This window comes from Amphiura filiformis, chromosome 9 (genome assembly GCF_039555335.1).
Source record: "Amphiura filiformis chromosome 9, Afil_fr2py, whole genome shotgun sequence".
Taxonomy (NCBI): Eukaryota; Metazoa; Echinodermata; class Ophiuroidea; order Amphilepidida; family Amphiuridae; genus Amphiura; species Amphiura filiformis.
Window position 1 is genome coordinate 41,828,424 of NC_092636.1, and position 27,158 is coordinate 41,855,581.

General features: G+C 38.0%; 2 protein-coding genes across 4 annotated transcripts in view; one reads left to right on the forward strand and one right to left on the reverse strand.

Annotated features, from left to right (window-relative positions):
* Positions 1 to 725: 725 nt before the first annotated feature.
* LOC140161009 (UPF0462 protein C4orf33 homolog) overlaps positions 726 to 27,158 on the reverse strand; it is a 120,845-nt gene continuing 94,412 nt past the window's right edge. Inside the window, exons 1-6 of one of the 3 annotated variants that reach the window (XM_072184385.1) lie at positions 13,058 to 13,263; positions 7,128 to 7,342; positions 5,310 to 5,367; positions 4,336 to 4,396; positions 3,745 to 3,941; positions 726 to 1,430 (exon numbers count right to left, since the gene is read on the reverse strand). In XM_072184385.1, the coding sequence (XP_072040486.1) occupies positions 1,343 to 1,430; positions 3,745 to 3,941; positions 4,336 to 4,396; positions 5,310 to 5,367; positions 7,128 to 7,342; positions 13,058 to 13,071 (633 nt within the window). In that variant the 5' untranslated portion in view covers positions 13,072 to 13,263 and the 3' untranslated portion in view covers positions 726 to 1,342. The other 2 variants (XM_072184386.1, XM_072184387.1) reach the window with 2 other exon arrangements.
* LOC140160081 (uncharacterized) overlaps positions 13,754 to 27,158 on the forward strand; it is a 143,761-nt gene continuing 130,356 nt past the window's right edge. The window contains exons 1-2 of the mRNA XM_072183352.1: positions 13,754 to 14,060; positions 22,973 to 23,121. Coding sequence (XP_072039453.1) covers positions 14,059 to 14,060; positions 22,973 to 23,121 — 151 coding nt within the window. The 5' untranslated portion in view covers positions 13,754 to 14,058. The remainder of the gene's footprint in view (positions 14,061 to 22,972; positions 23,122 to 27,158) is intronic.

Below are 27,158 nucleotides of genomic sequence, written 5' to 3' on the forward strand. Positions count from 1 at the left end.
GCCGCCCAAAGGTATGAGCATGCCTTGGGCATTGTATGGCAGCTGATATATTCTAACGACAGCGGAATAAATGTAAAGCGCTTTGGTACATGTACACATGTGAAAGGCGCTGTATAAATACCAACATTTAACATACATCGTTGATACATAGTGATGAAATATTAACTAGATACTGGAAACAACACGTTGCACAATCTGATTTTTGTATACACTTTTACTTTTATTGGCTCTGTACAAAAATACATTTTTACTGTAAATTGATAGTACTTACTCTTTGTATCTCTATGTAGAATGAACAATATGTACATAGTTTTACAATAGGATATTCCATCTAAAATCCACACTACCCCTGTGGAAGATTTTGAAAATATCTGCCCCCGGGGGGATCACTCACATAACAAAGTGGTATGCATGCTCGTCCCAGCCCCTCAAAAATGGACCCTAAATGGCGTAATCAGTGTGGAAAAATTTCACCCCTTATTGGCGTAAGGCTCTGTAAATCGTACCCCTAAAATATGGCGCAATTCGGCGTAAGAAACTAAAATTGACCCCTAAATGGCGTAAATTCTAAAACAAACCCACTGAAGTTGAAAAATATACCCTAAACGTCAAAACTTTACCTGAAAAGCACCCCCTTTTTCTAAAAAAACGTCGACCCGCCACAATGCCAAAAAATCAACCCTTTTTCGATGTTTTTGGGGACGAGCATGCGTACCACTTTGGTATGCGAGTGACCCCCGGTATCTGCCACAGGGGAGTATGAATTTCAAATGGAATGAGCACATTAGGCAGCTCCATTTGAATTTCATACGCCCTCTGAGAAAGATTCAACTTGAATCTTCCCCTGAGGGAGTGTTAGTTTCAAATAACAGTTGTTTCAAATGGAGCTGCTAATATGTTAATTCCATTTGAAATTTATACTCCCCCTGTGGAAGATATTTCCAAAATGTTCCATGGGGGAATGTGAATTTTAAATGAAACAGCCCAATAATGGTGATATTTACTCATCGTTTCAACTTTTCTTGAAATAAAAGTTTCATGAGAAGTAAAAAGTTGAGTCTTCCCCTATTTTCTTTGTGTCTTCATCAATGAGGTACAACCATTAAAGAGTTGACTCCACCACGTTTGTGTGTTACTCATGTAGGGCAAAGTAGTGCCTCCGGATTACTTCTGCGTCTTATTTCCAGTCTTCAAAATTGGGTCATATACATGACTGTCATTAGGCTACCATGTCATAAGGTGGCAAATAAGCAGTCAAATTAAAACCACTTTGGAATCCTGTCTCTCCATTCACCATCATCTTGTCCTTCCACAGTTTGGATTGATAGGTCATCACCGTCGTCTACTCGACTTCACTCCATAGTTTAGATTGGTAGTTGTCCGGTAGAAGAACATTGTAATCTACTGTCTTGAAGTACTGTAATCTATGGCTGTATAAATTAGAATAAACAAACAAATATTTTATATTGATATAGCCAATGTTATTGTTTTGTTGAATGCAAGAAGTATTCTGTTGCTTCTTATTTCACACTTAAACCATCAAGCATTTGTGCAATTGCAAGTTCGAGTTAAAAATGTGTAGTATCACATAGAACAGACTTGTAGTTGAGTCAATCACCAAAGTAAAGTCTTGTAAATTCTTTAAGTCTGAATATATAAGTCAAGTTGGATTATACAACAGGCCTGCTTTTATTTATTTATAAATTTACCACTTTTGATATTTTCATTGCTGTTTAAATTGTGTCCTTTATTATAAATTGGCAATAATTCCATTTTCTATTTTCAGCATTAAGTTTTGAAAGGTTATATATATTATTATCCAGGATGTGTTGTTATTCACCATAATATCATATTTAGTCAGTGGCAAACTGGCAACCACTATGCTCAAGACGTTGTATGTCCTAGCTGCTAATGAAATTAGAACACCTATGTCCACTGGAACAAATGTAGCCTATTGGGGGATTTATGGGAAAAGGGTAGCCCATTTGTTACTTTTCAAGGAAATTCAACAAGCACCAGAGAAATTACTCCACAATTGAGAAGGAGTGTCTAGCATTGCTATTAGCATTGCTACATTTTGATGTGTATTTGGGTACCACAGTATACCCTGTGCTTGTTTTCACAGATCACAATCCCTCACCTTCATCAACAGGATGAAGAACAAAAACCAAAGACTGGTGAGGTGGAGTTTAACCTTGCAAGAGTACAATCTGGACATCAAACATATTAAGGGGCTTTCCCATCTCATCACATACTTTCAGCTTGTAAACAAAGTTAGATAATTAAATTAAATCAAATTACTCAGGGCACATCACAGTAGTGATTTCACCCAACATCATGGTCTATGCGGACTGCATAAATGGGCTGTTCCGGTTGGGAAGGTAACATTCCCGTACCCCTAACTATACCCCTGTGAAGATTTTGGAAATATCTTCCATAGAGGGAGTAAGTTTTTCAAATGTATAAAAATTACTAATTGGTCAGGGTTAATCATTTTGAACAAACACATACTCCCCCTGTATTATGGCTTTACCTATATCTTTCACAGCTGGAGTGAGTATTTCAAATGGAAGTTACCCAATTATCTATTCTATTTGAAACCCATACTCCCACTTTGGAAGACTTTTGCTAAATCTTCCACAGGGGTAGTGTGGATTTCAAATGGAATGGCCCATTTAGGGTCCCAAGTTTCAGGCTCCTTGGCTACAAATGGTAGGCTAATGGTACAATCAACATGCAAGTTACCATTTAGGCTAGGAAGTTTTATATTAAAGCCATATTATAACATTTGCTGAGGAGGACGCCCTCACTGATTTTTTAAAATTAATTTTTTTACACGATTATATTGTACTTTATTAAACCAATATACCCTGAAAAAATCAAGACTCTAGGTGCTGTAGTTTTGTCAAAATCCGAGATTTTGAATAAAACGCCTGAATCAGCGTTTTACGATGGAATTATTAATCGAACGCATACACGATGTTCATAACACACAGTACGTACACGGCGTGCGCGACGGTGATCTACACAACAAAGGGCCGTACCATAACATGACCGAAGGAGTGGTAAGTATTGCGACATATGCGCTGGTAGTAAATTCCAATTTTCTTTGCTCTGCCGTAGTTGTTCGGCTCAAAAATAAAAGGGGATATATCCGACAGTAAAAACTAACATTTTGTGGCAAAGAAATGCCAATCTATTTTGTATGAAAATGTTATAATATGGCTTTAATATAGTGACACAATCTGGTCCATGGGGGCCAAAGGCGGTAAATTTAAAATTGAGATAAAGGAAAAAAATGGAGTAAAAAAACAATAAAACACACAAGAGAATAGACATCACAAAACTTCATAACCTTAGAACGTATGTTAGAGCTTTGGTGTTTTCAGTATATGATAGCCAAATGTTTGTATATGGTAATAGTTATAGTAACTCAATTTTCAATAATGCCTCCTTTGGCCCCATGGACCAGATTGTGTCACATATTAAACTTGTTTTTGTGGCCTGGCCATTCCACACCAATTTCCACACATAGACAGCGATAAGTTACATGGTCCCCTTTCAAGTCAAAGAATGCCATTTATTTGGGTTCATGTTGGTATTTTCACATAAGTAGATGATGTTTTTGGCTACACATGTGAGGGCCTCCTCGAGGAATGACAATAGCATACAAGCGGCTTATCCCCAAAGGTATCTAAGCCACACAACCATAATTATTCAAAAACATACATCAAAGAAACTTACAAATCTGGATTTTCATGTTCTCCCGATGGAGCTGGGAATAGCGCCTCATACTGTCTCTTCTTGTCAGAGCCATGTATAGCGTATGCATTAAAGCGGCTTGTTTTAGGTGGTAGATATTCTAGTGGTATCTCTGCTACGCCTTGCCATGTCTTGTCTTCTGCATTGATCTTGGCTTTGAATTCTAATGGCAGCTTGGTCTGTGGAAGAGATGGTTAAATTAGTGTACATGTATATGGTGGTATTCTAGTGGTATTTTCAGCTCAGTATGTCTTAACTAATATGTCTATCTTGTCTCCTGAATAGTTATATGGCAGTTTGGTCTGTCGGAGAGAGTCATAATTCGCTGACAGTAAAAAACTTGATTTGGGTGAGGATAGGGCTGGGCTTCTTAAAACTGACCCAATTATACAATTTGAATATAAAATACGAAACTGAGCAACATGCTGAAAAAGTTTGCAAAATTAACTGCTTACTATTATTCTTATAGGTGAAGGAGAGTGGGGTAGGTAGGCAGCCCTTAACACAAGATGTTACCCTTGCCTTCCCTATGGTGGCGGTGGGTTGCATGGGTAACTTACCCGGGTAACTTACCTTAATTGTATTCCTGACACCATTCACCACATTCAACATTAACACAATATGTTGCCCATGCCTGAAATTAAAACAAATAATTGAAGTCAACAGATTGTTTATTTGAACATTTGGAATGAAATAGGAATGATTATACCAGGTTTAGATATTCCAGTTGCTTTTTTAAAGGAATATTTTTCTTCTGTTAAATATCTGCAAATCTTGACATCCCAAAGTTTATAATTTCACTTCAAACATGTGGACTACTCAATATGTTAATAAAACACCAGTGGCGAGTGTGGATCATAATATGGGGTGGACACATGATGGGGGGGGGCACAAGCCAGTTTTTGGCAATTTTCCTATGGGATTTTAAAGTTTGCAATCGATTGGGGGGTCCCCATGCCCCTATGCCACTGTTTACCACCACTTTATGTTTGCAGTAGGCCATTGCCCTACAGCAAATCATGTGTTGTCAATAATGCATGTATAGTAGTGGTGTTGATGGGGAATCAATACCTGTTATGTCCTTGCTTTGCACCAGGTTCTTGGCCATTCCCACATACATTTGGATTTCAGAAAATACTCGCTTACGCTCTAAGGGGAATTATGGAAGAATGATCTAACATGCACACTGCCTTGGTCTTATTTAGCCCTGATATCAGAAGACCCTTCCCAGACAGCCGCCAGAGGGTTTCTCTGAAAAAGTGGACCCATTGCTATATACCAATTTTCCATGAAAATAGGACCCTTCAGAATTCTGAAGGGTCAAATTTTCTGTCAAATTTAAGACATATGTGCAGTTTTGAGTAATTTCACAAAACTTTTGAAAAACAACACATGCATACACCAAAACACCAAAACACATTTAATAAAGGGGACATTGATAAACCAAATGACTGAAAACGGGCCTCCTATGTTTACAGCACATTGCTGTATGCTATATTTGTACTGAGTACCCCCTCAAACAAAGATTTATTGAAAAAGTCACTTACGGGCAAAATTCTACCTCAAGATATTTGTCATTTTCTCCCAAGAAGAATGCTTCTACAACTGAAAAAAAAGAAGAGATTATCTGTTATCAGTTAGAAAATACCCACTTTATTTAGTGGAAAAAAAAATACTCCTTTCTAACTTTTTACCTCACTAAAAGACACAGTACAGTATAATTCAAAGATGTAACACAGGTAACCTGGGTCCAAATTCTGAAAATTGCCAAACATTTGCAATGTGAGAGCCAGTCCTGGGAATAGGCTATGGGTATCCTCATTTTTTTTTGTTGCTCTTTTTCAAGAATTTTTTTTCTCTTGTTGTTTACAAAAATACTTGTACCTGGAATACCTTAATATCCAGATAAATTCAGAAAAACTACATAGAAATATGTAGGGCCATACATGCATGTAGTGTGAAGGCCTTCAGTCCAATATTCTGTTATGTCCATCAATCTGGACAGATGTCAATTATAAAATGAAATAGTTGTCACTTGCATTGGGCTGTTCCATTTGACATCCATACACCCCCTATGGAAGACATGACCTTAATCTTCCACACAGGGAGTGTAGATTTCAAATGGAGTCACCCATTCAGTTGAGCCCATTTGAAATTCCCCCCCCCCCCCTCTGTGGGAGATTAAGGTTTTGTTTTCCATTAAGGGTGTATGGATTTCAACTGGAATATCCCATTTATTATCCTTAGATTAATGAGGATCCTGTGTGTGAATGAAATGGGAAATGAATTGATCTATTCAATTAATATTCACTTAACTGGTCAATGTTAAGTTTATTAGAAACAACTGAAATAGTGTTCACAGGCCAGAGTCGATTAGACCATGATTAGACGAGATTCCTCCTGTTGCCTGGGGGGGGTTGCTGAGGGGGATCCCCCTCTCCACAGCGAGTACCTTCTGTACCTTCCTGGCATTGAATACGGCTGGTACCCATTTATACACCTGGGTGGGGAGAGGCAATAGGGGTGAAGAGCATTGCCTAAGTGCACATAAATGATGGTGCCATAGGGATTCGAACTCACTACCTCGAGCTCTCGATTAGGAGTTGAAGTCTTAGACCACTGCACCACCGTGCTCCTCTAATAGTGCTAACTGCAAAGCAAAAGACCTTTTAGTTAAAAATGAACCATCCGTTATACTGGTACTAATAAAATAGGCCCTGTGGGGGGGGGGGTGTCTGTGTACAAAAGGGTAGGTACATGTGCCCAGTGGTGGAGCCAAGCATTTTGTGTGTGTGTCAAATTTGACTATACAAATGGGTTATTGTAGGGGGCTACTTATTGTTGGGGACTACTATATGGATGAATATGATTTTTTGGAAAAGTTTGATTGTACAAATGGGTTATTTTTTGTTTGCTTTGGTTACTACCACCATAGCAAAGTCCAAAACTTTTGGAAGTTACAATATGAATTGGTCATATATTTGTACAATATGCTACTATAGATTTAGGATTTTTTCAACCATTAGGAGGCACACATGTCCTGACACCTGCAGCCATTTTGGATTTTGGATCATATTTTGGAACAAATGTCAGAAATGTTTCATCCAAAAAGATAATTGCAGTTTTAGGAAAGATATAACTTTCAACTAAAGCTGCCCAATCTGGAGAAATTTATCAATTTGGATGTTTATCTATATGCCAGATATTTTGGGAATTTTATTAACACTTGAGGTCACTTTCACATAGACCAAGCCATGGTGTAGTTTAGTAGAAATATTACCCTGGATAGCAGTGTGACTTTGATACAATTGTACTGGTACTCAAATCAAACATAATTGTTATAACCAAGTCATATCATCACCAACCTTCATATTCCCAAAGTTCCCAAAATGGTTTTCCTGGTTCCCCTCCTGGATTCCCTGGATCATTGAAGAATGGTGCAGTAACTTCCATGGTGATTGAGTCAGCATTGCCGGACCTTGAGAGAGTTATCATGATGGGATCATGTCCTGTTGGGCTGCCATCCCATTCCTGTGTTATTTCAAATGTTAAAGTCATACTGGGTGGTGGGTTAGGAACTCTGTAAACAAAAATAGAATGAGAAGTTTAGAATTGTGTTCCACAGGGATGCATATTGGGTCCGCTATGTCACCTGAGGCCTCCAAGAAAAAGCTTGATAATTGCTCATAATAATAGGTCCTACATCATAACATACATTTTTCATGAGGACCCTGGAGTGCAGAGGGTGCTATTGGCCTTTAAAATCGGTAAAATCCCCCCACTTCTGGGTATTTAACAGTAACAGTAAATGTAGGTTGGCCTTGAAGGCTGCTGTAATTTTAGAATATTTTTCAAATCCTGGATGAATTAAACACAATACAGTGCAGTCTGATGCATTCTCCAGTCTGTTAAAATAACTTAAATGCATGCACAACATAAAAAAAATTAGGGTTGGTCGTCTGCAATTTGTTTGTTTAATTTTTTTTTTTTACACACACAAATCTGTAAATTGGTTTTTTTTGCAACAAAATAAGAAAAAAACAATTCTTTTTAGGCCTTAGTGAATCGTTGTTATTTCTAAATTTGATCAACTCTCTCCCTGCAGGTATTCACAAATTTCAGAACTGTAAATTTGTCATGACCATATTTGGAATCAGCATCAGTCGGTCACATAGTGCAAGACCGCGGTCACTCCACTGTTACAAAAGCAAAACTATAAGTAAGTGGATATTAAAAACATGTATATTTCTAATTGATATTCACCCATAAATATAGCAATTAAGTTATTTTAGATTTTTTAATTGTTATGATACGGTATAATGACTACAAGCAATTTTACAATGGACGTTTTTAACACACTAATAAATTCAGAAAACAAGCTTTTATGGTTCTAGTTTTTATGGTTCTAGCTTTTATGGTTCTGATCTATGAATATTATTTAAGGAAAATTGATATTTTTAATATAAAACAGCCCTTGGAATCATCATGAAAAATGCATTAAAATGAGGACAAACACACCTAGTATTGGTTCAGTGGTTCTAAAGATAGTTTTTGATATTTTGAGAAAATATCTCAAAACTTAACTGTATGTTGAAGCCTGTGGCAAGCATGCCAAGCATTATGAAACAACATTCACTATTCAGGCAATTACCTTCAGCTGCAAGGCCTCCTCCATCTGACCAGGGATCTGACTTTGTTGTATTCTTAATGGCGATGTTGTTTAACCCCCTCCCCCTGGACACTATTGGTCATCTAACAGCATTTCTGATAGGTTGATAACTTGAAATGTTCATATCAATTGCCAATTATGACTATGGTTTAAACTAAATGGTCAAACTTGAATTTGCAAATGATTTTATTAATACCCTCCTTGATTGGTTCAAAATTGGACACAATATTCATTTTGGCCAATCGGCAGGTAGTTCTCATGGGGTTAAAATATGATACGATAAATTCTATTACCTTGCCATATTTGCTGATCCTGTTGACAAAATCCTTGACCAAATGATAACAAGTATTACCCATGTAATTAATAGTGCTGTGAAGATTTTTACAAATTTTAAGTCCATTCCAGTAGCTATCGTAGGTTTACAATTATTACAAATAACTCTTTTGGCTCCAAAGTTTCAATAATATCTAACCTTTCCATGTTTGATGGTGCTGTGTATAGTCAGTATCACTGGACCAAATGACAAATAAACCAGTTTGCAATAATTGATAGCATTAGAAGGACAATGGCTTCAGTGACCTGTATTCTTGTACATCTATAAAGCACAGTTCTTTAACCCCAATACATATTTTGTACATTCATTGAATGGCCTTAGAAAATTTGGGTACAAAAACTCATCTCTGCAACTTGAGGTCAAATTTTGCACTATGAGTGTTTAATTGAGGTTATTGAACTATGCCATTGGGATGAGGCCATTGTGGTCCATAGTGCTTGGAGTAAAATTTTGCCATTTAACCCTCTTCACACTGATGGAGTCGACTGCAGATGACATGTTCTAATTTTTCTTTAAAAGTTGAAAAATATCAGAATTGTACACTTTCATGACCATATTTGGAATCAGCATGAAAAATGTATTAAAACATAGACCATGAGTACAAATGGGTTCAGTGGTTCTTCTGATAGCTCTCGGATATTTTGAGAAAATATCTCCAAACTTATATTGAGAGGTTAGTGAAAAATTGCCCTATCTGCAATAGCTGCCCTATAGACATTTGACAATTTCTGCAATGATCTATATGAATATTGTACAGTATAACACCTGGCAGCTATTGCAGATGGGGTCTTCATGTACTAAAACCCATAAATAGTGCAAAGTCTCATCATTTTGCTGGTATGTAAATACTACTACATTTGACAAGTCCAAAGTTAAAGTCAATGAATTTATTTGCGCACCACCAAGACTGGTCATACTACAGAGGGTGCTATGCTCCATGCATATGGGTATTATGTCCCCCATTTAAAGGTGTACTAAAGTCCACAGTTTGGCGGTTACATAGTCTTACCACAAAAGTCATGCACTCTTTCAATAGTGACTTTGTCAGTTACAGTTAGTGCAGTTAACTACATAGGATCCACATTGGGGTGGGGTGGGATGGGAGGGTATACGTGTGTGCATTACACAACCCTATCCTAATGCTGGTTGAGGTCACTGGCATGCCTGGACTTTTTGTCAGGGAGCAGGCAAAGGAAAAATCTGCCCATTGACTATTATTATTTCAACCCAATTTTACTGGTAGGCCTATATCAGCATGCACAGTGTGAGAAAAAATGGTGATACACAGTGGCGTGTCCAGGGGGGGTGCTTTGGGTGCTGAAGCCCCCCGCACTTTGTTAAAAATCATGTATAATCAGCCGTTTTTTGGCGATTATAGCCATCAAGCCCCCCACATAAATCTGAAAAAGGGGCTGAGCCCCCCGCAGGAAAAGATCCTGGACACGCCGGTGATACACATTGGGTCAGGCCCGGGGGTCAGGCCCATATGCATGATTTTTTGGTGCTGATCTTGTAAAGATCTTGTCTTTTTCCAAGGGGGGAGGCAATTTTGTGAAAAATGGACTTTCTTCCCAAAATGTGTGATTGTGGTTTTTGTGACTTTTTTATAATTCGCAAATTTGGGGGATGGGGTACGGCTGCACCTCCCTGTGTAATGGTCTGCATGCATTGGGTGTTCACTGAATGTGTGCATATTTAAACCGTCAGTGGAGGCACTACGGGGGGCAAGGGGCATTTGACCCCAAATATTTTTCTTGCCCCCCCCCAATTTTGAGGCAAAACCCCCAAAATTACGTAAATTTCCACTTTTTGCACCAATTTTGCCCCCCTGAAATTCACTTTTCCCCCTCCCCCCGAAAAAATTCCTGGTGCCGCCACTGTAAACAGTAAGTATAAAAGAACAAGAAATAGTTCTTTTTCCTTGAGTTCTTGGTAGCGTTGCCCATAGCCGGTATTGCAGAGCTAAATGCTACTCAATTTTGATATTTGTTTGATCTGTCTTTGAAAGACTCATAAGTTTGTTAGAAACTGCCTCCAAAAGACCCCCTAAGTTGAGAGTTGCAACTGTACAATGTACATACATGTCACTTTCATAACTGAATTCCCCCACCCGGAAATTAGCAGTGTTTAGTTGTTTTCAATCTTGTCCAACAAAAAATGAGGTGGCCTTTTTTCTTTTTTTCAAATGTGAGATTCTGAGGGATAAGCCCCCTCCTCCTTGAGTACCACTCCCGGGTACCACTTGAGCACCATTGCTTGAAGGCGGGTCTTCCACCCAAAAGCATGTGAAAGTTACTGTTGTCCCGCCGATATGCAGGCCCGTCACATTTTGTCACCAAAGACAGGATTAAGATGGACTCAATGCTGACTTCAACATCAATCCAGGCATGCTTTTTAAATTGCGAGTCTCAAGCCTTAACAAGTGTCATCAGTGGACCAGTGTAACATTGAACATTTTGCAAATTGAGTTTGGGCCCTTTTTTGTGTAAAACTAGAGTGATGCAGTATGCACCAAATGGCTTCAATTTTACCTTCATTTGACAAAATTTCCTAACATCTTGGGGGGGGGGGGCACCCTCTTGCGTATGGATAAACAACTGGCCATTTTCGCCTCTGTATTGGACACAAGTTGAAGTTTTATAGCTTAATAATATAGGCCTGCAGTAATTTAGAAATAAAGTGTAATGCATTATCCTTTACATGCAAATAATGTGTCTGAGGCAGTAAAAATGTAAATAATGGGTGAGGCACAGCCGAACCCATTATTTAAACGTTTTTACTGCCGAGAACACCAGTGGCGTAGATTTCTTTTTTACATTGGGGGGGATGGAGTTGGAAAAAAATTCTTGAAGTATAGTGAATCCAGCACCTTTTGGTGACAAAATAAGTTTATGTTACAAATGCGCGCAAAAATTTTTGCTATTTTGAAGCTAAACTGATGAAATATGGTGCAAAAGTGGAATAAATGCGCGAGAAGCGTGCGAAAATTTGCACTATTGGGGCTAAAATGGGCAAATATGAGGTTAATTTGGTCAGAAACCTATATTCAGGCGTCAACATTGGGGGGGGATGATTGTATGGAGCATCCCCTGGCAAAATATTAGGGGGGGATAAATCCCCCCGGGATCTACGCCTATGGACTCATTATTTGTGTGTAAAGGATAATGCTGCACCCTTTATTTCTATTCTATTAGAAAATAGTGTGATTTAAAGAGAAAATATCAATTTTTTTGGCACAAATATTTTTAGTTAGCGCGTACGCGTAAGTGACAGCGCGTATCGCAGAAATATTGCACACGTAACCAAGCGTAATGCTGTGTGTAGAATGTGTTAGGCGCTTGACCCATTATTGCAGAATAATGGGCTCTCACGTGACGTGTTTTAACAAATCAATCATCATAGAATAGTAAATAATGGTCCACAAATGGTTTCAGTTAGGCCTTCATTTTCACACATTTCCTAACTTAAACTAAAATTGTATACAATAACAGTGTCAAAATCGTCCACCAAATGGCTTCAATTGGGCCTTCATTTTGCAAAATTTTATAGCTTCTCAGGGGGGACATCCCCCTCAGACACCCCCTGCGTATTAAAAAAAAAGCCCTTTCTGCTAATTCTGCTTATCTCTACACTGATTGTTTGTAGCAATTATAAATAAAATGATCCATGAAATAGCTTCAATTGGGCCTCTCTATTTTTCCAAATACTCAGGGTGACGCATACCCCTCAGACACCCCTTCCCCCACGTATACTATTGATCTGTTTTGGCTTCTCTTTTGGACACCAGTTGTGACACTTCTTTGTATAAATGGTCAACATTGGCCTTAATACAAGTTTAAAAACAATTCCAACACAAATGACCATACGGCCATACGGGTATGTTCCCACGGAAAGACCCCCCTTTTTGGATTTTGCAGCTCCACAAGACCCCCTATATTTGACCAAAATAGAGCTCTGAAAAATCCTTGATTTTGATAATTTCAGCTCTAAGAGACCCCCAAATTGCTCATTCCTCATATTTCTGTTTTTTTCAGGCAATTTTCAACCCAGAAAGCCAAGAAATACCCTTGATTTTGACTGTTCGCAGCTCCAAACGCCCCCATTTTACTTGTTCGCAGCCCCAAAAGACACCCTTTTACCAGTAAATTGTATGTCGTCAGCTCCCAAAGACTCACCGCCTCAAACTTGCAGGGGGGAACATACCCCGGGAAAACCTCAAGTGTGCCCCCCTTTCCCAAATTCCTGAGCGGATCTGCCAAGCGCTGTCTGATCCGATTCTCGATTTCTCGTACCGTCCAAGTTCCATGATTTCAGTAAGTGTAACCTTTAGGAGTAAAGCATGTAGTTCCAGCCCTGCACCTCCTTTCCAAACAAGTCCCAATCACTCAGACACTATAAACCTGCTGCAGTCGGGCTGTAGTGCAAAGATCATCTGATACTGAGAAGCTTCAAGTATCTTCTCATCTTCTCTGGGTGGACAATGCATTCAGTGCATGCAATGCAAACATAACATGATCTTGTTGTAGGTTTGTCCACAGATGCACTGATGTGTGACGTCTGATCTTGAGTTGGTAATCCGGGAAATCCGATTATAAGCTTATTGCTGGTAAACATTATCAGTCCCGTCATCATCCACATCATCATTCTGTGCCTACTCTCACTGCAGTAAAACATAAACCCCGGGACATAAACAGGGATAGGGAGTTGTTGTGTCGGCTACAACCATCTAGACTCGTCAACTATTTAATAGGGGTAACTAAATTCATAATGCTCTAATTTTAGTTTCAATTTCCATTTTACTGTCAGAAAAATAATATCATCAGCATGAATATAAATATATCAATTAGAAATAAGATAAAATTGTGTTATTTATTGCCAGCCAGCTGCCAAGACAAATAACAAGAACATTATTACAGATTGACACCCCTAAATTATTAGATGGTTTGTTCTTTTTGTACATCAACATTGGGATGATCGTCAATTTATTTATAGAATCATTGAATTGTTGTTGGCAATAAATGGCTGCTCCCACCTGCTAAACTAGGCGTAACACGGTAGCAATTTAATCTTTAAAGTGTGAATTAAAGATACAAAGAATTATCTGTCTTACAGATGGGGATGATTAGCGATTGGTAGTTGGATTATACAGCGAATTGTTTCCGTCAAGGAAGTTGTTGACAATCCAATCAGAAGGAATTGGATTTGGAAGTTCTGTGTGTGCGAGTACGTGTGCACAACAACAGGTGGGTGGTGGTTCAGTACTTCACATGATGATGATACGATACATGTATACATGTAAGCTTATTCACAAACTAGTGTATTGCAATATTATGCCGTTCATGCCCATCTTAATTGGACTTGCACTATTACATTGATACATTTATACACGCCTTCAGTGTTGTCACTGTCCAAACTTAAAAGTATCAGACATAAAAGTAAAGCCGTGTTCACATCGTGCCAATTAGCATGCTTAGTGGTGTTAGAGACTGGAATCAGTTAAACCTTTCTCGTTACCCAAAAGGCTAGAGCAAATATTGTACCGTCCAAAAAGGATTGTCAAGATGCAAGTCTTACGGGCTAAGCTTTACTATACCCTACCACATTTGGCCGTCGCCGAAGCTACCCTAGTTTTAGCCCTGCTACACCGACGGCGCGAAACTCGATGATAGGATTACATTGAATGATGTATGGATTAACTCAGTGCAATGAATAAATCACTTAATTCAGCAAATTAAATAAACAAACGAGAGAGATTCAAAACAACATTGTAGTAATTTAATTAATAATGCCACTATACAATGAAGAAGAGGAACATTAGTAAATTTTAAATTTAATTAATATTCATAATTATTGCTTTGCTTCCCATAATCAGCCAGGAATCATGCATAATGATCGGTTTCCATTCATTAATTATCTAAGAAGAGATAACATTAACTTTTAACAATACTCAGTCATTAATTACCGTATAATATGTAAATTATGATGCACATGAGGAAGGTTACCGTTGTTGCAGGGCTACAGCGACTTCGCCGTTTGATAATTAATCAATTAATTAACATTCTTAAACAATTAACTTTTATCAATATTCAGTCATTAATGTTATGCCCATGGGAAGGTTATCGTTGTTGCAGTGCTACAGCGACATCGCCGTTTGATAATTAATGAATTAATTAACAAACAAACAAACTTTACAAATATTCACCCATTAATGCGATGCCTATGAGGAAGGTTATCGTTGTTGCAGGGCTACAGTGACATCGCCGTGTGAACTTTGAACGACAATTTCTCAACAACCCTACTACCGATTTCCATGATTTTTGTACCAAATTTCTTCTTTTTAAAAGACCTTGCTAAGTATAGGCCTAAATGATAAAAATTATCATGATTTTACGTCGTTCATAAACGCCCTACCACTCACAAGCTTTACTTTACATTGACCGCGTTCTTACGTTCAATACAAATCTGAATAAAGATGGAAGATAACAGTTCTGTTTCATTCACAATTGTTTTGTTGAACTTGTAAAAGAAATGACTTTATTAGTCGGGACTGTATGACCATTTTCTTCTTAATTAACTTTTCAGTGGTCACGGTCCTGATTTTATTTATAAAAAACTGCAAAGTATGAAATCACATAAACCAGTGTATACGTCGTTCATAAAAGGCCCCAACCAGTGATAACCAGGTGCAAAAGTTCTGTTTCTTCTTAAACCACTTTTCAGTGGTCACGGTCCTGTTTGTATTTATAATATCTGGAAATTATGAAATCACATAAACCAGTGTATACGTCGTTCATAAAATGCCCCAACCAGTGACATGACCAAATAAGGTATACCTCAGTGCCGTCGGTGTTACCATACGGATATAGGTATACTTTCGCGCCGTCGGTTTAGCCCCTCAAAAATGTCTAGCTTCACGCCGTCGCTGTAGCATGGCAACAACGACACCTTCACGCCGTCGGTGTAGCCCAGTAAAAGATACAGCTTCGCGCCGTCGCTGTAGCACGGCAACAGCGATACCTTCGCTACCGTCGGTGTAGCCCAGTAAAAAAGTATAGCCGGCTACCGTCGCTGTAGCACGGCAACAGCGATACCTACCTCCCTTACATTCATAAAATAATAATAAGGTATACCTCAGTGCCGCCGGTGTTACCATACGGAAATAGGTATACTTTCGCGCCGTCGGTTTAGCCCTCAAAATGTCTAGCTTCGGCGCCGTCGCTGTAGCATGGCAACAACGACACCTTCGCGCCGTCGGTGTAGCCCAGTAAAAAGATATAGCTTCCCGCCGTCGCTGTAGCACGGCAACAGCGATACCTACCTCCCCTACATTCATTTGGTGACATGACCAAATAAGGTATACCTCAGTGCCGCCGGTGTTAGCATACGAAAATAGGTATACCTCGCGCCCTTGATTTAGCACCTCGAAAAGTCTAGCTTTGCGCCGCGGCGCGCCGTCGCTGTAGCACGGCAACAACGATACCTACCTCCCCTACATTCATTTGGTGACATGCAGCTCAACCGACGGCGCGAAGGTATACCTCAGTGCCGCCGGTGTTACCATACGGATATAGGTATATTTTCGCGCCGTCGGTTTAGCCCCTCAAAATGTCTAGCTTCACGCCGTCGCTGTAGCATGGCAACAACGACACCTTCACGCCGTCGGTGTAGCCCAGTAAAAGATATAGCTTGGCATTGCCGTCGCTGTAGCACGGCAACAGCGATACCTTCGCGCCGTCGGTGTAGCCCAGTAAAAAAAGTATAGCTTCGCGCCGTCGCTGTAGCACGGCAACAGCGATACCTACCTCCCCTACATTCATAAAATAATAATAAGGTATACCTCAGTGCCGTCGGTGTTACCATACGGAAATAGGTATACTTTCGCGCCGTCGGTTTATCCCCTCAAAAATGTCTAGCTTCGCGCCGTCGCTGTAGCACGGCAACAGCGATACCTACCTCCCCTACATTCATTTGGTGACATGACCAAATAAGGTATACCTCAGTGCCGCCGGTGTTAGCATACGAAAATAGGTATACCTTCGCGCCCTTGATTTAGCACCTCGAAAAGTCTAGCTTTGCGCCGCGGCGCGCCGTCGCTGTAGCACGGCAACAACGACACCTTCGCGCCGTCGGTGTAGCCCATTGAAAAGGTATAGCTTCACGCTGTCGCTGTAGCACGGCAACAGCGATACCTTCGCGCCGCCTGTGTAGTCCTGTAAAAGGCCTAGCTTTTGCGCCGCCGCTGTAGCACGGCAACAACGATACCTTCCTCCACCACACTCATTTGCTAATATGACAACTTTAACAATTAGGCCTACATAAGGTGCACCTTTACACCGTCGGTGTAGCCTTACGGAAATAGGTCTACCTTACCGCTGGCAGCTTTGCGCCGTCGCTGTAGCACGGCAACAGCGATACCTTTGCGGCGTCGCTGTAGCACAGCAACAACGACACTTTCATTCACCATCACATCATTATTCAATATATGATACTTAACATATTTACTCCATGAAATAAATGCTACTCATTCTTAATCAAACCACTCATTAACAATTAACATTCCTCTTATCAATATAACTTTAATCACTATTAACAATCATTGTTAACTACTTACAACAACCCTCTTATCGCTCACACTCATTATTATTAGGTCATAATTATTAATTAACTACCATCGCCCTCTAATCCATCATAATAATTAGAATTATATAATCATTCATAACCAATTACAATCAACCTCTTATACGTCGCACTAATTATAATTATATCATGCTTATTAACATCATCTTTTGATGCGGTCATCATTATTACTTGAGTACATTAAAATCTATTACTAGTATTACGCATAATTAATACTTCTAAGCCATTATATAATGCAATATAGTTATTTCATTATGCTTAAATTAAATTCAAATGACATTACTACTATCTAGAAGTAACCACAATAATTCAATCGTACTTAACACTTATTACCTTGATGAATGCAAACTTCATTAAGTCAAACGCCGACATACTTTATTAAAAACCTGACTCATATACCTCTAACTTAATTTAAATATATCCCTTTATTAAGTAATTTACCGACGTCGGTGTAGTTTTACAAAAAAAAAAGGTGCAGTTTCATGGCGCCGTCAATGTGGTAGGGTATTCTAAAGGTACTCCGTCTTACGAAATGGCATTTCCTAAAAGACGTAAAAGTTTGTCGAAATTGGCCTACTTGGGCCAGCTTGGCGTAGACCGGGGATGGGGGTAGTGCGAGCCATTAACCCTAGCTCTCCTATAACATTGTATAATATGGGTTGTTGTCGAATTCCTACGGGAAGATCATTTAAAACACAGTCGGATTTAAATCACTTAAAGGAGTATTTTGTGATCCTACAATGTAGCATCCTCTTTTTATGACATTTTTCAGTAGATATCCACGAAAAAAGCTTATTCCCAAAATTTCAGTTGATTGTGATTTTGCGTTTGCGAGTTATGCATGATTATGTGTATTACACTGCTCCATCCATAGGCCACTGTTGTAATTTCGTTCTGGTATACCAGAACAAAATTAAAATTTGGCGATATTTTTGCTAAACAAATTAATCTGCAAGAAATATTTGGTATGTAGCCAGAGGTTCCCAAGGGTATAAAAATCTCAACTTTTTTTGGGAAAAGTGGGGGATGAGGCTGTGGATCACGAAATGCCCTTTTAATACCGGTGATAAGTCACTAATACCGGTTATACATTGTAAGTCGCTTATTACCGGTAATAACTCACTTGAATCTGACTGTGTGAACACGACTATAGACAGAGAGTACATCACTACTAGTCCATCACACTGGGGGGGGGGGGCTGTGCAATAATAATTATGAGCCCTGGTGGAGGGTAAAATGGGGAGAAATATTTGGCAAGTCAAAGGGGGGGGGACAATTTTGGCAAACCGAGGTGGGGGGATTTTTGGCACACATTTATGGCTTAGGAAAACAATATTTATCAAATCAATACCAGTACCGGTACCTAAAACAATGGGAGTATCGAATCAAGGAAATTTTCATGATTTTATGGCAAAAATCTATTTAAAAAAATGGAAATAAAAATTAATTTGCTGTTTCAGCTGACATGAACCTGGTAAGAAAAATTGAATGTGCGATGACTTAGCTTTAAAGGGGTGTTGTCTGATTTTTATATGTTATGTATAACATTGCCCCACACTAATAGAAAACTGTGTACTGAATTTTACGAACATTAAATTATCGGATTGTATCCAAATTAAATAGGTAGATCGCTACCCAAATTAGGCAGATCGTAAACATGACTTCATCAATTTAAAGAAAATCTAGCGCTGGGTAAACCAATCGATCTCCTGATTGGCAAACATTGACTTGTCATTGCAAACTGATGGGGACACCCTTCCGGTGTCATATTTTCTTGTACATTTGAGCCCAGCCCTACATTTAGTGAATAGAATACTTTTTACCCTTGCAAGTTATAACAAATTTTTCATTGCTATGTTGAGTCAGTTTTCAGCTCTGAACTTGGGATCACAAAATTTTTAACTGTCGATTTTTAAATAGGTTTTTTCAGCAATCAGGTATAGTTTTAGTGTACTATACCAGTTGAGAGTCAGATTTTATTTTTGGTGCCGAATTCATTTCAGCTGACAGCACTGCCATTAAGTAATACAGCACAATTGACATGCATGGATGTTGTTGTGGATGATATAAATTCAATGGTAAAACATATTGCGTGCGCCATTCTGCATGTGGGCGAAGCTCAACATTAGCTATGCTAATTTCAAAGTGCGCATGCCCAGACTGTTGATCGAAATTATGTACATTGTGCAGTGTCAATGGAGCAGTTTTGTTAACTAGTGCCCCATACTAGATTCGGGTTGGGGTTCCCAGAATTCATTAAATACATGTATTTATAATCTAGCCTAATGTTCATTGGAGACACATAAACATTGAAGAACTTATTGGAGAACTTACTGTTACTGGAAACACATAAACATTTTTGTTTAGCCTAATCAATTGTGAAAAGTTACAATGTATTTACCACCCAATCAGTGGTCTTATTTTGAGGTGTTTAGAACGGCAGGTTCATTGGGTTATTTCGGTTCCCGAGTTCAGCTCCTATGGAAGACATTTCAGACCTGATCGTATATGTATACAGTGAATTTCAAATGAGGTTACCTGAATGGGTGACTCCATTTGAGATCTGGACTCCCTGTGTGGGAGATTAAAGTCATGTCTTACATGGGGGTGTATGAATTCAACTGGAATAGCCAATTTAGGCATATTGCACTTCATTTGTATATGATGATTGGGTGGTTATGGTACCGGTAATTGATTTTGACATAAAGATGTTATAATCAGTCAATTTTGACTTGAGTAACAGGTACCTAGCCTACAAACATGTCATGGCAACAACCAGGGCTGTCAACTTTTTTGGATTGCTTGGCATGAGATGATAGGCCTACTGTTGAACAGTGGCGTACCGGGACAGAATTATTGTTTGCCAAAGTGCAATTATTCATTTTTGACCCATGATTATTTGAGCCAGGGCGCTCAAGAATCTAAAAAGTGGGGTGGGGTGGGGTGGGGGATGCGTAAGATTTTGCTACCTTGGCGTGAGATTTATTTTACCTCGGTGTGAGATTTTACTGTTCTAGACATGAGAGAAAGGAAAGTGTCCAAATTGTGAGTCTCACACTGAACGTGTGGGTATCAAGTGAATTGGGCTATTCAAGAAATGAATGGTATGTACACTCCTACAGAAGGCAAACAAATTTTAAAGAAAATATAGGGAATTCCCATACATGAAAATTTTGCCAAAAAATGACAATTCTGAAAAGTGCATAATTTAATTTCAGGTTTGAAAAGTTCGAATTAACAACTAGGGTAAAGTAAAAAAAAATCATGTTTATCGTGCACAGCCTTTAAAAAAAAACCCAAAGTATTACGTATCTTACTAAAATCTACTTGCGAAGATGATGAAATGAAAGTAACTGACCACTGCCTGCATTGTTTGAGCGCGACGCGATGGCCATTTCCCGCCCAATATATAAGATATAGTTTACGCCCCTGAAAAAAGAAGTGCTTTAAAACTCAGTTGTGACTTTCAAAAATTACAGAGAGCACTTACATTGTACTAGAGAAGTGGCTCTGAAATACCGTCTATTTTTATTTGTTTTCTAAAAAAAATGGTTAGGCCCATGAAAGTCAATTCCGAGTTTATCGTCCCTTTTTTTTCCCGGGTTGGTGAGGTGACTTTTTCATTTTTCATTTTTCATTTTTTCATCAGATTTCATTATTGACCTAAAATGCGTGTTGATTTAAAGCCACACTCATACATGTTATTTATAAACAGGTTTTTATATGGGTAGGGACTAGAAAAGTTAGAAAAGAGCCTGGTTTTGCTTCCAAGTTATGAATTTATATGTTTTACAAACAAAAATATATGTTTCCAATTGCGAAAAGTGGTGAAAACACTGATACTTTGAAAATAATGAAATATTTTGGCATTTGTGAAAATTTGACGCGGGTTTTTTTGGTTTCCAAAAAGTGACGCGGGCGGGGGACGAAAACTCGGAATCGACTTTCACGCGCCTTATATTGCAATGAGGATGTACTTATTCCATAGAACAAAAAAAATTGCCCTGTCCTTGTGCCAAAAACAACAAGTGTTATATGTGTGACTGAACACTTGTCATTGTGCATGTACAAAATATATGTGTAATTTTAAATACTGAATGACAAAATTAATTATCATCAAATTTATGACTGAATTACATGTATATTGTTAACGCATTGATTGAATACTGTGTTTGTGGGCATTTGGTAATTAATTTTAGCCTGAAATGTGGGGGCCTACATGTAATTATGACCATTACTAAATTTGATAAATCAGACATGGATTATAATAAGAAAACAAAGCCAAGTACATCATAATAAATTATGATATTTATCATGCATAGGAAGTTGTTCATTAGTACAAATGGGACATCCCTCACAGACCGCTAAATTTGCTTACGTAAATGGTATTGCACGGAATAATTTTATGCATGCTGCTATGGGGCCATATTAGGTCAAAAGGATTTTTAAAATCTTAAGAACCACTGTCCACTGAACTAATACACTAGGCAAGATTGTCCTCATTTTAATGCATTTTTCAATAGATTTCAAAATTATCTTGAAAATTTACAGTATTGAAATTTGTTTGTAGATGCTGCCAACTTGATTTGGCATCAGTGCTTGAAGGGTTAATGGCAATGACATCCCCCCATTGTATGATGAATAATAAACTTGGCATGAAATTATTTCAAAAAGAGTAAAACTTTTATAAGCTGACTGAGTTCTGGACATAGCAGGATGTACATTTTTTTTGTACTAAGCATGAATTCTGTTAGCAATTCCAGAGATCAGGGTTATGGAAATTTAGGATATATATATATCTAGATGTATATATATACATCATCATCTATTTGAGTATTTTACCATCACTTGATACGTACTAATGTATATTGAAATTTAAAAGCAGGAAGATATCAGCTCTGTATACTTCAGCATGACTTTTTGCTTATTTCGTCTCGCCAACATGCATCTATCGTCATCTCGTGGACAGTTTTACTTGTATTGAATGATTCTGAACCTGGATATAACACCCGAAGTAGGCAATAAATCATCATTCTGACTCTCTTGCGACATACATTTCATTATGAGAGGAAAGTCTGGATATTATACCTGAAATCAGGAAAATATTATTGTCATCATCATATTGTAGTTTATTTTGTGATTCTGAAACTAGATTACTCCAAAAAAGGAAGAAATTATCATCTTCACAATGACTCTTCCTTAAATTGTGTGTTTTCATTTCTGATTCTGGAACTACAGATCATTTATTTTTCCTGGTGACCTTTGTTTTCATTTTTATCTTGTCACTCTACGATTCTGGAACTGGATTTTATACTCAAGTCCAGGGCTTGCACTTAACCTTTTTTACAACTGGTCCACTGTTTCAGCTTGGACCAGTTGCCAATTGAGTCAGCTGTATGTTACAACTTGCCCGCCAACATTTGCAGCTTGCCCGAGTCATAGGCTGGTTTTTGCCAAGGGACAGGTGCTAAATTCCAGGCCTGCTCAAGTCTAATTTCACAAAGGAATCATCTTCATTTGCTACTGACTTTTTGGTTTTTTGTTTGTTTGTCTTGCTTCACCATGTATAGGAAAGCGACTACAGCCAAATCTACCATCAGGTCTGTGAAAGGGAGGTCAAGACGCAACTCAACATCAGCCAAATCAACTTTCAAGCCTGTGAAGGGGAGGTCAAGGTTCAACTCAACATCACCACGCATCTTGAGGCGACTAAGAGCAGGTAAAAAAATTCACCTTTTTTTAAGCATATCTAGGCATTAACAGCTGAAATATATAGGATAATGCTGACAAAACCTCGATCAGGCACAAATAACCTGGTGAAGGGGATTGCCATAGATTTTTACAGGACAGGCAAGTGTAGCCAACAATCAGGTTTATTACCCTGATTGGAATCGACTGTAACAAGGTCTTTTATCATGGACCAGTTGGCCCGCCTTTACCAGATGAGCCTCCTGGAGAACGGAATTAGATTTTAACATTTTTTTGAGGGGGTCCTTGCCATGCTGCTCCCCACAGTGACATCGCCCCGATATCTTCATGGTAGAAATCGCCATGGTAGGTTGAATCCACAGCCACCCATGGCCATTTTATTCGGACCTTATGAGATGCATAATTAGCGAAGTGACCTGACTAAGGCTACTGACAATAACCGGGGTAATTGATTTCTCGCTGTGTGAGTAAGCTTGTATCACGACATTGCGGTCAATGGTTATACTGCCTCCACTGAGTAGTGAGTGCAGCTATAGCCTGCTGCGCTGTAGTCCATACAGGACCAACGCAATATAACATTAGAGTTTTGGTCAGATTTTGAGTTCAAAGCGCACGGCCAATTTTCAAAGCGCACGCTAACGACTATCATATCTGTTCAACACATATTTTCAAGTGTATGAGACCACATCTGGTTTCTTGAGAAAAATCATTTATGGAGATATTCATCATTTTCTAACCCAGTATCCGAAGATTTTCGGCTGATATCAAAATCGTGCATAGCAATTCACGTGTATCGATCCCGTGTATTCATTTTAGTGTCTCTGCTGCACCAAATAATTATTAGCCAGGCGATGTCGGTGTGCTCCCCCTTTTCGGTGAATCCATAAACGTTTACGGGTAGACCTGAATTGTTGTCACTTGTCGTTGCGCAGATGTGCACATTGCTTAGTGAAATTGGTACTCTGCATTTCAAAGCCATAAAGTGCACAGTAACGATATGCACACCGTCTTGTCGAGTCTTCATCACAGGTCCACCCACAAATGCTTAAGTGGGATTTAGCGAAAAGGTCAATTGAAATTGTGAATTTTTAGAAAGTTAAGCTTTTTATAGTGATTGACTTTCTAGAATAACTGGATGTAGATATTTCATAAAGGGTTCAAATTGAGTAAGAATCAGAGAATCAGTTCTAGAAATGATATTCTCTCAAAATAAATTAAATGAGATATTGGTTATCAAATTCCGAAGAGAGGACAAAAAGCTTGATGAAATTTGGTCCCTGCTTCAGAGCTCAGATAGCGATGTTTTCACAGTGTTTTTGTGGGACCTGAGTGCACATAAGACACATCAAATTGCATTATGAATACGAGGAATATCCTTCTGATATCAAATAATTTTGATTTTGTGAAATTGGCGATATAATACAAATTAAAGGACAAATGATTGAAAAATGATATTTTTGATATTTAATAGTTCTTAGAAGTAAATCTAGACTGATATGATGAAAAGTGGGAAAGCCGTCCATCATATAAAAATTGACATTTAGTATTGAAAAATGAAGATATACATTTTTTTCCCCAGAAGACCTGTAAAATATTTAGATGTACAATAACTGTGAAGTGATAAAAAAGCCCCAAAAAACTTTTATAGCGCTGGTATCTGCCAATAAATGATGCTCATGTCGACTTGCAAAAACAAACCAAAATTATAATTGCATTTAAAGTTTGACATTGCACATGTTATAATTTTAACAGATAAGATATATTTTGTTTGTGTAGGTGTTTACATGTACCTTTGACGAAACAAAGCATTTTTACTTGAAATATATCTAGGTGTACATGTTCCGTGGTACATAATGTAGACACACCTGTAGGCATTGTGATATTACCATACATTGACATAATAAGCCTATAATATATGTGTCTACAAATAACCTGTTGTCAGATAGTTTACACAATATAATATTTGATGATGTGTGAACCTGGTAAACATGTATGTATGTAGCCCAACACCTTGACTGAGAACATATAATTTTTGACATACCAAGGTATCTGTATCATGTATGTTCAGAATAAGGCATTAGAATTATTCCCACTAATATTTTTTATTTTTTTACCCCTATATGGTCATGTGTCATATGGTGGGACCCCAAAATAGTGGGAGGCGTTACATTTTTCTCTCCTCTTCCAGATTTAACTTGTTGGTACAGAGCTATTCTTTGTCCAATTGCATAAAGTTTGGGCTCATTATACAGCTTGATTATTCTACTTTTCAAATATGTTTCACAATTTGAAATTATCATTTGTTTAATTAGTGAAAAATATTAAAATGTTAACGAGGATAAACCTGGAGGATAAGCGGTAGAGGATAAGCGGTAGAGGAGTATGTGCAATCTCTATGAGAAATGTTGTGGAAACATGATATCTTTTTGAATTTTAAATTTTATCAGTGCCAAATTCTGTGCTATACATGCAAATCATATCTCAAATCAAAGCTTGTTCATTCATTATTCATATTCAACTATTAGTTTGATCTATTTCATGTTTTCAAGTACTCACTGAGAACCGCAAGTCACAAGACCCACAATTTTTCCCTATTCACTACACACAAATGCCAAGATTTTCAGTCACAACGTGCGTTTTGGCTTTAAATTGTTGTTACTTGAGAATTATACACCCTAAGATAGGAAAAGTATACATTTTTGGAAAGCATTTTACCCAGGGAATCCAAATATGCAGTTAAAATAAATGTAGGATACACTCTAAAGAAAATATTTTCAAAAATGTAATCAACATTTGTGCGTAAAAAGTTACGTACATTTTCACACCCTGTATCACCACTTTGGCCAATCATAACATAGTAAAAGTACACATTTTATTAAAGCTCATAGTGTTGCCTGCCACAAAATTAGATTACATTAGAGGTATTCCATATCAGTAGCAAATGCAATAAATTATCAATTTTCTAGTAAAATTATTTTTTTTCATGATATCACCCTATATATTTTCTTACACACCCTGTATACCAACATCAATTTTGCATTGTTGGATTCCTTGGAACATTAGCTTTCCAAAAATGTATAGTTTTGTTGGTGTGAGATGTATAGTTTTAGACATGTATCAATTTAGGTGAAAATGAAGACAAATGATCAAAATCAGTGTTTGTAACGCAAATGTGCCCCACCATATGACACGTGACCATATATAAGGAGTATTGATATGGTTAGGACCAGGCCTCTAACTTCCATAAAGTGGACATTTTTTGAATGAAAAGTGTACATTTGCACATATTTTTTTTGTAGAAAGTGGACCTAAACCCTAATTTGTTCTTTTTGGGACTTTTTGAATATCTCTTACCACCCAAAAGTTGATGTTATGTCCATTTTCTCCCACTTTTGGACCTTTTTAGTGAAAAAATAACAAAAAAGTGGACCTTTGTGGATTGGGGTGGGGGATGCTGCACCTAGCACATTCCCCCTGCTTACAAGCCTGGTTAGGACTGAGATTAACATATCGTCAGCCTGCTACGCTAAATGCCTAAGTCATTCTTACATGTTTCTCATTTGCAATTTTAATTTTTTGAGTAATAAACCCATAGGCCTAATTCATCAAATTTCCAGCCGCATTTTTCATTAACTTGTGGAATACATCTCTTTTGATGTATTCCACAAGTTAATAAAGAATGTGACTAGAAATTTGATGAATTATGGGTTTATTACTCAGAAAATCGAAATTGCAAATGAGAAACATGTAAAAATGACTTAGGCATTAATAGTGTAGCAGGCTGACGATATTAAGATTAGGTTTAACTTGGGGTGAGGATTCAGAGCTTTATAAAGAAGAAAAGAAAAGAAAAATGTGGCAAAAGTATAATCTGAAAATATATATTTTCTCCATGTCCCTTCAAAATGCTCTGCCTTCATTTTGATTTCAGCAAATTTCCCCTGTGACATTTTGCATGTATACATGTACATTAATGATCCATATAAGGGTGTTGCTGATCATTGGAGCGCATTCATGTAGCCTACACATATATAGTTATTTAGTCAC